Below are 14,260 nucleotides of genomic sequence, written 5' to 3'. Positions count from 1 at the left end.
GGTAAGTATTGGTAAGTAAGTAATTTTCCACTGAATATTGAGTGTGATGGTGCCTGGGTGGTTGCAGCTCACAGGATTGTCATGGTTACCTTTCAGTTACCTTTTGTCCAAAGAGGGTCCCATTAACGAGGGGCCAAAGACAAGTACAAGTAACTTAGTAAAGCACCTACCGCTCTGCTCCTCTCTTTTCCTCTCTTGAATTGCCCGGGCCCGTTCTCTATCCAGAATTCTGTGATGGTGGAAAGTAACACACATTATGTAAAAATCAAGACTTTACACTATAACATGTTTGTAACACAGCAATATTTTATTCATAACAGATGCAATTACTGTCTATTCTGTGTATTCCCAATCCAGAATAGACACTTGTCATTAGGCACAGAATTCATAAAATTACACTTAGTTGCAAAAAAAAAAAATAGCACCACCTCGTTAAAAAAAATGCACATGTGTAAATGTACATGTCCTTTATCGAAAATTATGTCTTTAGCTGAGCTGTTTGAACACAAATCACAAATGTTGTTCAAACAAGAAAAAAAATGTCCACATTACAAACATGGTGCTTGAATCCGAAGCAGAAGGTTACACAGAGTTCATACTCTTTTGAGCTTTTGAAATTCCATGACTTTCCATGAGCTTTTGAAATTCCATGACTTTCCATGACCTTTTCCATCACTACTCCAAGTTTTCCATGACAAAATTTGATCATTTTCTTGGAAATCATCTTTCATTTTGGGTATGTTTTTACTATTTTCTTTCCAAAAAAAAAAAATCAATTTATTTTGTACTTTTTAATAAACATCATTTTCCATGACTTTCCATGGCCCACACATAAATTCCATGACTTTCCAGGCCTGAAAAATGAAATGCTAAAATTCCATGACTTTCCAGGTTTTCTATGGCCCGTACAGTGTATGTTATGCTGGGTACAGATGTACAGTGGAATTGCGCCTCTCAAAACACGAACAGCATAAAACTGGACCCAAAATGTTTCACTTTTTATGAAATCTGTACAGACTGGTAAGGAACACAAAAAGGTAATTTATTAGTTCACGGTCCTACCTTGGTTGACACTGATCACAAAGATAGTTTTCTGGCACAGCATCAGAACTGATTCCCATGCATTCAATATGCTGCCAAACACTACAAAGACAAAGTCAAATGTTTAGAGCACATCTCCTACTGTTCATAGCAAGATGGATAAACTGAACACACTTCGCTTCAATCCTGCATAGAGTTTGGTTCCATTAAAAGAAAGCTATGAAGCAACAACACCAACCTGCACTTGTCGCAACAAATCATGTAGCCATCGTCGTGATCAAAATCACTGCAAGTAAGAAGATGGCAAGTCATGATACAGGGTACTTACTGCATGTGTTAAAGTGTATACGATGTTTATTCGATTAACCACCCACCCTGAAAGCCTTAAAGTTATTAAGTGCTCACCCTTGAGTAAGCGCCCACCCCAACCCCTCCCAACCAAAACATTTCCACACTAGTCCAGCATGAAGTAAGAGGAATGTGAGTTGTGTTCCAAAATTGGTATTAGTCAATGAATGTTTATAAATATTGTTTATGGCTTGTTTATGTCAGCTTTTGCCTCGCTTGCCGAAAATGTTGGGAAAATAATAAGAGCCCACCTCGAATAAGGGGCTACCCTCATGGGCCCGAAATTAAATAAACGTCCAGGGTGGTAAATCGAATAAATACGGTGTGACAGATTTTTTTAATTTCTTTGATCAAATCTTGTTGTTCTTGTATGAAAATCAAAATTAAGAAAAAAACAATGAACCACTGTCCAGTCCATTACAAATTAATTCAACTTACCATATACACCGCGTCACGCCGTCATCCTCGTCATCCTCATTGCCAGTGTCACCATCCTCAGGCCCTGGACTGTTGGAGTCAGGGGGGGTCATGGGTGGCGGCTGCCCATAGTTATGATCCTGGGTGCAAACCACAAAAGCAGTTAACATGTTATGTCATCATGTTGAAAAATGTTACAACAAGAAATGTGATGATATGTTTTAAGCTTGGTGAATAAATGATTGAGGTATCTTGTTCAGACGGTGACAGAGGCGTATTCTGAAAAGGGAATCCAAGTTCTCCTAACAGGAGTCGAACCTATGACTGGACTACAGGAGACTCATGGGAGCTTAGGCCATTATAGACTAGGTTTTATGTGACAAACATCCTATGTACTGTTAGGATTTGAATGCCGATGAGCGGTATATGTGAAAGAAATGTGATGTTATATACAGTTAATAAATGTTAGCATACCTCAGTGACCGACCATCGCGTAACGCGCAATCTGATTGGCTACACAGGTGCCGGCTATCGATCGACGGCAGTTTGTCAGAGCACGCGCGATTTAGCATGCATCATTGCACAAATATATCAAAATTTATAAAATAAAAAGATTTTTTGCTTCATAGATCAATCACTGAGGTATGCTAAAACAATTAGACGGCTCGCTCTCGGTTTCTATCGCCTTTGATAGTTGGCTCGGGGCTTCGCCCCTCGCCAACTATCAGCCGATAGAAACCTCCAGCTCGCCATCTAATTGTTAAATAGAGGTGTACAGCAATTCCACACTTCAACAACATGCAAATGGTAAAGTTTAAACCTCGACCAACAGCTTAGAAATTTGACATAATATCTAAAACAATGGGATGAAAAGACTTTTGAAAACCCTGTTCATATACTGCTTGAAATTGAAACAATTTCATCCACAGACTGAAGTCAGAAACCACCTTGTACAATAATAATATAATATAGCTGACTATGGACCATTGTGGACAGCTCTTGCTTATATTATAAGCAAGAGCTGTCCACAATGGTCTAGTCAGGAACCCAGACAACTTTGACAGGAAAAAAAGCATTGACAACACTTACATGTAGGGAGAAATATAGCTGACCATGGACCATATTGGACAGCTCTTGCTTATATTATAAGCAAGACCTGCCCACAATGGTCCAGGGTGACAATTGCGATCAGTTGAGGACTTTGCCCATAGACTGAAACAACAGAAATCACCATGTGCAAGATGTACAGTGTACAGCAGGAGAGTACAGCTCATTCACTTTCATCTAATACTTCACTGGTGATCAATTTTCACCATAACTAAAACATTAGAAACCATGATTTCACACGCCACACCAAAGCACACCAAAATTATAATAAATCATTACTCAATAGTTTGTTTTACTGGTCATGCTTTATCAGGATTTCAACCACACAGTCAGCACATTCAATGGCTTACATGTAAGGTAAACTATGCTTATCAGAAAGTGAGTGTTACACAGAATAAAAAGCACCATAAATGTTGTGGTTCAGTTTTATCCTTGGTTTAATTTTTATTTCCCTTTGGTTTGGGATATGGTAATGTATGATAATGAGATTAAAACAATGGGAAATAAAAATTAAACCAAGGATAAAATTGAACCACAACATAAACACTAGTCTTTAACAAAAGTGTTAGGCCCAGTTCAGATGCCAAACTTTTCATGAGCCGAACTTAATTCAAATTTGGTCGGCCCAAATCACGAAAATCCCACCTTTATTTACTTGAAGCAAAACCAATCGAAATGTCAACTTTTTCTTTTGATTTTTTACTTTTTTATTTGAAATACGTTATAATAATTTATGCATTAGGTTCGGCTCCTGAAAAGTTCGACGCCTGAATGAAAGCCGTTCCAAAGCTGAAATTTCCGGCTGAGCCAGGCGGGAAGAACGGCTGAGCCGTTACAAATTGAAACAGCCGTTCTCAACTGATTTAGATGCCGAACTTTTCATGTACTTAATTTGAGGTATTAGGTTCGGCTCATGAAAAGTTCGGCATCTGCACCGGGCCTTAGTGGTCAGAAAAATAGGGAATACACCATCTTGTGTTTGCGGTCATTAAAGATGATAATCATGATACATTCAGGAAATTTCGGTATTCAATATGACCTTTCTGAAAAAGCAGCTAGTTCCAACGGCATAGCAGATAAAGCAATACTTTTCAAGAATAATAGGAAGTAAATGACAACTCATCACACATTGTTACTTTCAATACAAGAAGGTATTGGACTGGGTACATTTTACACTTTGCATTCACTGCAACTAAAGTGACACCATCAGGCTTTTTCACAATAACAAAAACTATTTTGAGAAAGCTTGAATTGGTGCAAGAAGAGAATCACGTACAATTGAAATTAGAGCGTAAACAAAGTAACCACAAACATGAATATGACCAGACAACAATAAACAATGGCAGCTGAGTAAACTAAAACGAAACGAAACTTCCGTCAATGACAGATAAAACTAAACTTCCTTCAATGACAGAAAACAGCAACTATTCTTTTTGATTTTAAAACAGATTTCTGTAGCAGAGCATTGAAGTCAACTGCTAATGAAAGTTGCAAGGCACTCATTATCAAGAAAAACAAAAAATTGCATTCCTATTGTAGTACGTAAATCTGTCACTCTTTTGAGTCAAATAACTACCCACATAATCTGTAGTTTGTTTCTAACTTTTCAACCCAGGGAAAACCCAAACAGCGCAACAATTCAAATGAAAGCTCTTGTGCAGTACATGTAATTTCATTAGTACTGTTTGTCATTATGTTGAGCAAGGTAATTCAAAATGGAGACTCCAAAGCTAGTGGATGACAATTCAACATTGTCATAGAGCCTTGCAAATTAAAAGTCTGCTACACAAGGAAAGTAACCAGGCAAAACCTAAAAAAGTCTTCCTCTCAAGCCTGCTAAAAGTCTTGTCATTTTCTTGCTGAGTAGCTGATCTTCTTCACTGTATTTGCTGGCCACATTAGCTGGATGCTAGCTGCTAACAACACAGCCTTGAATCTCTTCAACTTAAAACCTTTTAACCCCTTGGTCCAAATTATCAACTTGCACATTCTCCTCACTATCTGCAGACATTTCTCAAGGTACCAATTGAGAGAATTTATGTTTACAAACATGACATTTTTATGAGAAGGATGTATTATCCTGTAAGTGACACAGGTATACTCGAAAAAAAAATACTATCAGGAGTTGAACCTAAGACCTTCTGATTACTAGTTCGGATGCTCTACCACTGAGCTACAGGAAACTTGTGAGAGCTAAGGCCATTAAACTAGGTTCATGGGACAAACATCCCGCATACTGCTAGGATTTTTTACTAAGTATGCCTGTGTCACTTAATGGATAATAATACATCATTCTCATTTATTCACCAGGCTCAAAATATTCCATCACATTTAATATTAGGTTCTTGTGACCTGATGTCTCATCAAGTAGTGATATTGTATAGAAGAAATAATAAAGACTGATTGATTAATAACAATAAAGAATTAGAAATTTGATGCTTGTCACTACTGATGCTTGAAAGGTTAAGCAGCACTTTCATTTGATACTCTATGTTAGAAAGGGATCGAACAGGCCATGTTTACGAAGGCATTATTTACTACAACTACCAGAATCATTCAGTTTGTTGTTTTCTGTTGCAAATTAGGGATATTGTTATCTAAACTTCGCTGGGATTACAAAATTTTAAAAACAAAGGATAAACGAAGAGGATTCAGGTAGTTGGAGTGAAATAATGTCATTGTGAAATCACCTATTCCTTTTTCTTTGTTCAACCTCAGTTTCTTTCGGAATTAAATGTATTAACTTCCACAATGTTGTACAACAATTTTACTTACCAAGATATGGGGAATATGACGGATGGATGCAATACTGGGCATTTTCGGAGCAGTGCTAGACTCTGCCGGCTGAGGACTGTTGACAAGAGAAAACACTTGATTAGTCAGACAATACTGCTTTGCTTGAGATTAAATTCAAAACCATTTCAACCATGCACTTTTAAAGAAGTGAAACAGTTCATTCTTCCACGTGCAATGAAAGTTAACATGTGTGAAAGCTAAAACACGTGACAAGTGAATCAGAGAATACATCATCTATGAAGTACAGTGTACTAGCTAATGATTGATATTCATTAGAGGAAAATTCCTGAAGACCTTTGTTAGTTGTGGTAAAATGAGCCGGTTAAAGGCCTTCTCATATTGTAAACTTTGCAGTGTAAGTGTTTTGTGAACCCCCTACTGCATAATCATCATATATATTTTTTTAAATTCTTCTGTATTATTTGTATGGTATTCATAATAAATAAAACCACAGCACTGTCCTATCAATTATAAATACTGATCAATGTTAAAGTTTCACAGAGAGATTTGCTCCTGATTTTACTACTGGCAAAAAAGCTGGGATGTTTCTACTCTAGCAGAATCTCAAACACTCAAATCATACAGATGTAAAACAATACTATTCACTTCTTCACCTCCTGCCATGAGGAGCCTTTGCTAACAGCAGGTTGTAATTTTTTTTTTCTAAACAGAATTGCATTCAAAATAAAGGTTGCCTTTGTTGTCGCTGCTGTTATTGTTCAAGTTAACAAAATAATGTTCTAGCAATTGAGGGCAAATTATATTGCCGACCAGAGGAAAAAACTTTTATTTCAAACTAGTGAGATTAGGTCAAGTTCAAAGCTGAAAGAGGTTTCAGTTATTGAGACCCTACTGTAAGCTAATTCAAACAAGGCATGTTGTGTTTGCACCCACATGTATCTAAAACAACAGTTTGTTTTTCAACTATTAGTCCTTAGTACACAGCACTGCTGCTTTTAATTCTATCCCTTTAATTAACAAGTGATCAACATAAAACTTCCCCCAACAGTAATTCACACATGTACATTGTCATGTCAGGTAGACAGGAACAAGAATACAAACTCACAACTCAAGGGTGGTTTGTTCATGTACAATGTACAACAAATTTGAAAGAAATGTAAGCTATCAGAAAAAAATAATGAACAGTTCTCGTCTCGTACACGAGGGTCCAAATATCAACTTATTTGCATGGTTTCTAATGACGTTTGGAGGTAAAAGGGCAAATACAATCATATTAATTTACATTCCAAAGTCTTTTCAAGCATTATCTAGTTACAGAAATTATACAACTACAGAATATTTGAAACTAAACCCATCAATACATTTTGGAATGTTAAATGCTCTAAGAACATTATTTCCCTATAAATAGCGCAAAAAGGATTAAAAAAGGAAAAATCCATGATAATGATCCTACTCCTTTATATAATGACGCAAATTCAGTTGTAATCTTTCCTTCTTGGTAAACAAATTAATTTCCTTCACCTTTGTGCTGTCAGGGTCAAATTTTGAGCTTCACAAGGTGACGATCTTTCAAGTCTGTCATGGCTAACGGACAGGACAATCGTGCAGCCTACACATGTACTGTATTTGTTTTAACGCACATGGTGGACTTAGCTCCAAGTCTGTACAAAAAAACTAGTGTGCAACCAGTTACATGAAGACAATAAAGTAGTTCTTTTTCTGCGTTGATGGTCATTTTAATTTCCTACAGCCACTGATTCACACTTCTCACTACTGGGTTTCTAGATAAGACGTTTTATTACCAAAGTAGTTTAGACTCTATTGATGCCCTGAGCTGCTTACTAAAAATGAAATAAATTGTTTAAATTCCTTAGCTGAATCATGACACACTGTATGTCCTACAGATCATGTTCGTTGTCATTTTGTGCTAATAAAATTTACATGTAGCTATTATTGTCATAACAAAAGACATTGCACCTTTATTAACTTTGCCACATGAAAATGCAGATAGTATTACGTAAAAAATAGTAATGTTTCCTAGCTACAAGTTACAAATACTGGGCAATGAGTAAAAAATAATGACATGCATCATTAAAAATCATATTTTCCAGTCACATCTTGACTAACAAGATTACTCAATATAATGTGGTCCTACACATAACTTTCCAGGCCGTGGATAAAACCCTGAACAGTGTAAGTGCTTCATTGTAGTGCTATTTGTTACACTTTTCGTGCACAACGTGGCTCTAGCCACTGAAGCATGCAGGTGAAATTCTAAAGTGTTACCATTCAAATGAAACCTACTGAGCAGTAGGTTCCTGTGTTGCTGCTTATTATGGTGTACAAGGTGGTTCTTTGAAGCATACAGATGTTTACATGTAGGTGCTTTCAAATGAAAGCTATTTACATTGGGTAGAAGCTCCCTGTAAAACTGTTAACCATTATTCTTGGAATTTATAGGTAGCCTCAGTGACCATATTGAAACTAGCTGGCCTCAGGATAGGAAAGTGAAGATTCCACGTCTATCCAACGCTTATTTTGCATTGTGCAATTTACTCATGTGTACTACAATAATTTGATGTAGCATCCTCCACCCAAAAGTACTCTTCTTGGTAATAACCATGCAACAATGTCAAGTCAAGTTTTGAAAATCATGGGTTACTGGTTGGAGTGACTCAGAGTTACATGGTCATCCTATTAACGCCATCAAATCATTGTTTCAGCCCCCTATTTTCAACCCAATCAAAACCATTTGCAGGCATTTTCTTCTGTAAAAAACCTTGTTAATTCAACCAAGCTGGATAGGACCAAATTTGCATGGCCCAAGAGTGGTTATATAAATTAACCTGGTCCTTCATTCTTCTGTGTACAAAACCCCTCTGTTCAAAGAGGATGGCTATAACCTAGTTGGTTTTCTTTCAGGTCCTCTGTGTTTTTATTGAGCTAGTAATTTCACATGAGAGGAAAACCAGAGAAGGGTTGAAAAAAACCCTCAGAGCAAAGTTACCATCGTAAAGGACAAACTTAATTTGCTAAAAAAATCCCTGATTTTGCACTTTTATTCTTCCAAAAGTTTTTAATGATAACAATTACACTCAAAACAGTGAATGGGAACAAATGCTGAAGCACTGAGTGAGCCCCCATCCCCCCCCCCCCCCCCACTATCAGTTCACCCTACTACTTCTGAATTCTCCTTACATACCAGGTTGAAAAAGCATAAATAAGGTAATGAGAAATTTGGTCTTGACCATACTCACTCAGATCCAGCCGTCATGGGCTTGGTAATGCCTAGAGGTGCTGTTTCTATCAGAAGGTTGACACTCATTACTTTTTAACTGCATGTTTCATCAGGAGATGGAAGCTTAACCACCACTACATATGAGGCCATGATCCACAATCCTGCTCGACAAACAAAGCAAACCTTGGAGAAAAAAATAACAAAATTATAGATGGTGCCTACTTTTGTTACCGTGCATACGTTCTGCGCATCTCGAGATACTCGGGTTTCCAATGGGTGGTTCGGAGATATTTTTGCGTGGTTTAAAACTATGCGGGGAAAGCAGAACTTAACAAGTGCCATTGGTGTCCAAAAAGAAAATTTGGGGTAACCATGCATTTTTCAGAGAAATGAAGGCTTCAATTTGAAGAAAAACGCCATACATTGTTTGTATTTTACTACTTTTTAGAATAATTGTTGCTTAATTATCTCACAAAATATGTGGTTACCCCTACTTTTCTTTACGGATTTCAATAGCCCTTAGCTTGCTAAGATCTTCTTTTCCTGCATAGTAATAAACTACCTCTCTATTAGTAGGCACTGTCCTTAATTCAGAGTAAAGAGTGAGAATATTGAAGGGGAAAGCATACATGTACAAAACGCCTTTCCCCCTCTTGTCGCTCAATTCTCAAAATCATGTTTTGTTTACTATACTGAAAATAGAGACTCAATATGAAAGCACTAAAATAAAAGAAGTTGACCATAAGGTCCCTTTGCTATTCCTTATTAGGTTGTAAGTAGATTAAATCCCTTTGGCATCTATCTATCAGAGAAGGAAACAAGTTAAGCAAAACAAGGGTGAAATAAAAAAGTCTAATCAACACACAAATAAGCTTATTAATTTCCTGTGGCACTGTCAATAAAGATGTCCACAGATTGAATTTCTAACATTTCAACTCCTGGATAAAATCTAAATTTTCACTATTCAAATGACAGCTCCTTGCTGTACTGGTGTTTCTGACTTTTGAGTCAGTACGCATATGGATAATAACATTCTCAAGTGGCACACTATTTAAATGAAAGCTACTGTGCAATCCTTCAAGTGGTAATCTTTATCATGGCGAACACTGCGTTGTAACTTTTGAGTCTATTGATAAAATCCTGCAGCATGACCATTGAAAGCAGCAGTTTTTGGTTGCATGGTTTGTGTTTTTTAATTTTTCAAAGCAAAAATTAAAACAAATTGATCAAATTGTAACTCTGAACTCCTAGCTAGTAGGCAAAGAGTTAAGAAACATCTGGCATAGAACATATTGTCCTAGATGTAGATGAAGTGTGTCTGAATAATAGATTTGGCTTTGAATCACAGGGCATTATGATGGTGATATTTCATTCAAACTGTTAACATTACTTGTCAAGTGATTAAGGCTTAAAAATAAATGATATAAGACTTTATACTAATGTATTTCTGGGAATGTTTCAACGACAATGGTCATCTTGATAAAAAAATATGTTGAAAGAGCAAGCAGAGCAGGCTAGTTCAACACAACAAAGTGTGTTATCAGGGACTCTACATCTAGCTTGCTCTATCTACCACAAGTTAATATTGATCCTCACACAATACAGAACTTGTGTGATGAGAACTTGAAAGCAAGAATACATCAAAACCAAGATTGTTACTGATAAAACCTTGTGAAAATAATACATTATATTGATGCCACATGGCCAAGAAGCTATACAATTACAGGGTACAAATAGATGGAGATTGATCTATGCACTTGTAACTATTACTGCCGTTCAAAGCCTCAGGCCGGCAAAAAGAAAGGAAATCTGGATAAGGGCTCAAACAAATATCACAGAGGGGAATAAATTGAGTTTTGTTTCATAAATATGAAATGAGACAACAAGCTCACAATTTTGATAATGAAGCAAATGGAAATTCACAAGATTACAGGAGACTACATCAACTAATATAGGGTCTTGCAAAGTTGCTAGGGAAAAGCAGATTTCATACAAGCAAATACAATTCAAAAGCTGGAAATTTGTGTTCTTTACACAAAGTGGGTTAATGGCAGGTCCATGGACTATATGCAGATTTATTTGCATTTGGGGTGACACAATGGCTGTCAACAAAATAAGGATAAAATATTCTGGCTATTTAAACATCACATGTTCAATAAACAGAATAAGTTTGCAATGATTGTATGAGTCAGCCAAAAAAACACAGCCAAATTGTGATTAACGGTGCTTTATGCCCGGGAAACCACTACAGCTTTTAAAAAATTAACACAGTCTGCCTTTGAAAGCTTTTATTAACTTACATCTATCAAAAGCAACTCATAATACTAAAAAAATTGTACAATACAAACTACAGGAAGAAATACTTCGTTAAGATTCATGCCATCTAATAATAAATGACAATTTTTTTTTTCCAGAAACCTCAAGATTATAAACCCGACTGTTCGTTCTGAAACGGACGTTCGTGCTATAACGTCCTCAGAATGAAACCATAATACATGTTTTTATTAATGAAAAACAGCCCTTCGACAGAAACATTCTGGAATTAGAAATTCAGAACAAATGGGTTGTGATCGAAGGACAGCCTAGATCTAAACAACATTTGACAATAACTGTGAAAAACAGATCGGGTTTGGATAATAAAAATCCACATATTTCACATCAAACGATGGAGCAAAAATAAAAATTCTACATCTTTAGAGTGAACTCTGCCCCTGGCGAGACAACACCGGAACTGGCCTTCAGAACTAAAGCCTTGAGACGAGAAAGGTTGTCTCTCGCTTTCTCGACACACAACCAAACACAAAGCGGACAACACGTCATGAAAAATACATGCAAATTGCGACAAAAATTGAAGCGGAACGTACAATATTCGCGGCAAAACGAACAAGCTCTCTTTGGCGTTCTCTTCGAAATAGGTGAAACTACTACAATACAACTAAACAGCCAAAACATTGCGAAAAGAAATCTCTTGGGAAGAAGTAATCCAGGCGTTGTAGAAATAAGGTTTGAACAACGACAGACATGCATAAAAAATAGCATTCAAAAGCAAAGCAATGAACCGAGCAGATGGTAGTCGTTCGCAGTAACACGTTTTCCTCAGACGCGGTTCATTTCACTCTAACCACAATTTTACAGCATTTCAGACGGTTACCAATAACAAACGAGCGCTTTTTTGAGCCCAAAACACGACGCAAAATTCAATTAAAACGAAAGGAGAGAATCGAAGTTATGGTAAACACCGCAATCGAAAGAAAGGTTCGATTCGGCGAAACGAATTCAGAAACGATAAATATTTGAACACTGGAGAAGAGTGAAAGCTGTGAGACACACCTTTTCGAATGCACGTATTGGAAAAGCAGAAATGAATTTTATGCCCTCGTCTAAGCGACAAATAGCATTCCCTGAAAGAATGTTTTTCCAATGATTTGTCAAGACCACCTTCCCGCCTAGAATTGGAGCTCGCCCAAAACAGTGACGAAGTAAAATGAATGTCAATGCGCCAACAACCTCAGAATTTAAGTGTTTTCATCAAAATAAAGGTATTAAAGCTAACTGGGCAAGCCCCAAATACTATTTCCATCCATTCGATCGCCAGACATTCTTTAAATAACCTGAGAAAAAGTAATGTTTCTCAATATTTCTATTTCAGTCTCGCCGTATAAAACAAAACACAAGCTCAAACAAAATGGCGGACGAGAGCACATGTTTACGCGATCTACATTGAAAGGTTCGCGTATCAAAACGTACTGGAAAACTTTACATCGCGAAATGTTATCAAAATGTAGAGCAATTTACGGGTTATAGAAGTAAAAGCACATTTTAGAAGCTAGCTTTTCCAAAGTGGGAGTGATTGGCAGATTTTGAAGACATAGCTATGATTGGAACAAGTTCGCTTGTAATACTACAATTTTGAACACATAACTGAATATCCGAGTGAAATCGGTCCGTTCGGGCGATTTACAACGAACGAGTGTGGATTTTCTTTCCTCTGTAGCTGTAGTTTTACTGAGGATAGCACAACTTGATGGGTAAGGTCAAATTACGATTATTCGACGTTCAGAGCTGGCTCGATCGGATCGATCTACTCTCGTAACTCGCATGAGGGCAGCGCGGAGACAAGTGTTTTTGATAAAAAAAAATAACCGTTGCCACAACCAAGAAAGACAAAACTAAGGCACAATTGAATGCAATCTTCACCACTATTGAAGCAAATCTGTTCTGCTGTCAAGGAGAACGGAAAGTAGGCGTAGATCTGAATTATAACCATCCCTTCTGAAAGCAGCCATATTTGTAGCAATAACCGATATCTAGTTTCACTTTAGCACGAAATAGCACGACGCTTGCCGGTAAACAGCAACTCCATAGCTTAAACTGAAGCATAAAGCTAAATTCGTAGCAAGGAAAAGCCATTTAATATCGACATGAAACAGCTCTCAATGTACGTAAGCTAAAGCTTAGTTATAAGCTAATACATACAAACACCGTCGTTATACGACTGAAATAGGTGGCAGTTTATCCCTCAAAATTACTCTTTAGTTTTACTTTATTGATCCACCGTGTTTCAGTGAAACGGTAGTGTAAAAGAGAGGCAAAAACATGACGTATTCAGCTTACCTAACAACGGCCGTTGAGGGTTGGTCGAGCAAGACAACAGTCATCTAACTCGTGCACTCTATACTTCGGTAAAACAAGTACAAATTTCCACGACCAAAATGTCACTGAAGCTCACACCAACAAACTGACGACACCCCAAACTTCTGAAAGGGCGTCTGCTCTTTCAAAAAGTCCAGATATAATACGGTTTGACGAAGTATTTTCACAAAAAATACAACTCACTCAACGCCATTTGCAGTTTACTTGCTGCTTACGAAAGGTAGACGAATTTGATGCTCTCGCGCATGCGTTTTCACCTGTCGTCACGTGACGCTTTTAGTGACGTAACACAGGAAACAACAAAAATGTGGCATGAGGTCCAAAAGGTGGTTCGATTATTTTCCGCTCAAAACACCAGGCTTGAAATCAGGAAATGTTATCTCAAACAAATACCATCGCCGGTCTTTTTAAAAGATAAATACTTTTTAACTTCAATCGATAGCTGATCTGGACATTCAGAGGGTCAAACTTGAGTATCTTCGAAGGTTCATCCAAGGGTTTCACTGATGTGGAAAATTCACGATTACGACATTGTTAATATTCGGTTGAATGGAAGTTTTTAATTGAAAATGTATGTAAGAAGTGGATTTACTCAAAACAATGGATTCCAAGTTTCTCGTATGCAAATTTGGCGCAGGGCAAACAATGTTCTATGAAAATCAATGGTATAATTGTTTCGAAGATTATTGTTTACGCTTT

The 14,260-nt window shown here is 37.1% G+C and overlaps 1 protein-coding gene across 1 annotated transcript in view; it reads right to left on the bottom strand.

The window, feature by feature from the left end:
• Nucleotides 1-13,801, bottom strand: part of LOC146463119 (uncharacterized) — a 29,552-nt gene extending 15,751 nt beyond the window's left edge. The window contains exons 1-7 of the mRNA XM_085084825.1: nucleotides 13,523-13,801; nucleotides 8,928-9,091; nucleotides 5,689-5,764; nucleotides 1,828-1,946; nucleotides 1,280-1,327; nucleotides 1,063-1,143; nucleotides 171-229 (exon numbers count right to left, since the gene is read on the bottom strand). Coding sequence (XP_084940951.1) covers nucleotides 171-229; nucleotides 1,063-1,143; nucleotides 1,280-1,327; nucleotides 1,828-1,946; nucleotides 5,689-5,764; nucleotides 8,928-8,995 — 451 coding nt within the window. The 5' untranslated portion in view covers nucleotides 8,996-9,091; nucleotides 13,523-13,801. The remainder of the gene's footprint in view (nucleotides 1-170; nucleotides 230-1,062; nucleotides 1,144-1,279; nucleotides 1,328-1,827; nucleotides 1,947-5,688; nucleotides 5,765-8,927; nucleotides 9,092-13,522) is intronic.
• Nucleotides 13,802-14,260: the final 459 nt, after the last annotated feature.

The sequence above is a fragment of the Pavona decussata genome, unplaced genomic scaffold, assembly GCF_977016875.1.
Source record: "Pavona decussata unplaced genomic scaffold, jaPavDecu1.1 SCAFFOLD_180, whole genome shotgun sequence".
Lineage (NCBI taxonomy): Eukaryota > Metazoa > Cnidaria > Anthozoa > Scleractinia > Agariciidae > Pavona > Pavona decussata.
This window is presented reverse-complemented; position numbering and strand designations above follow the sequence as displayed.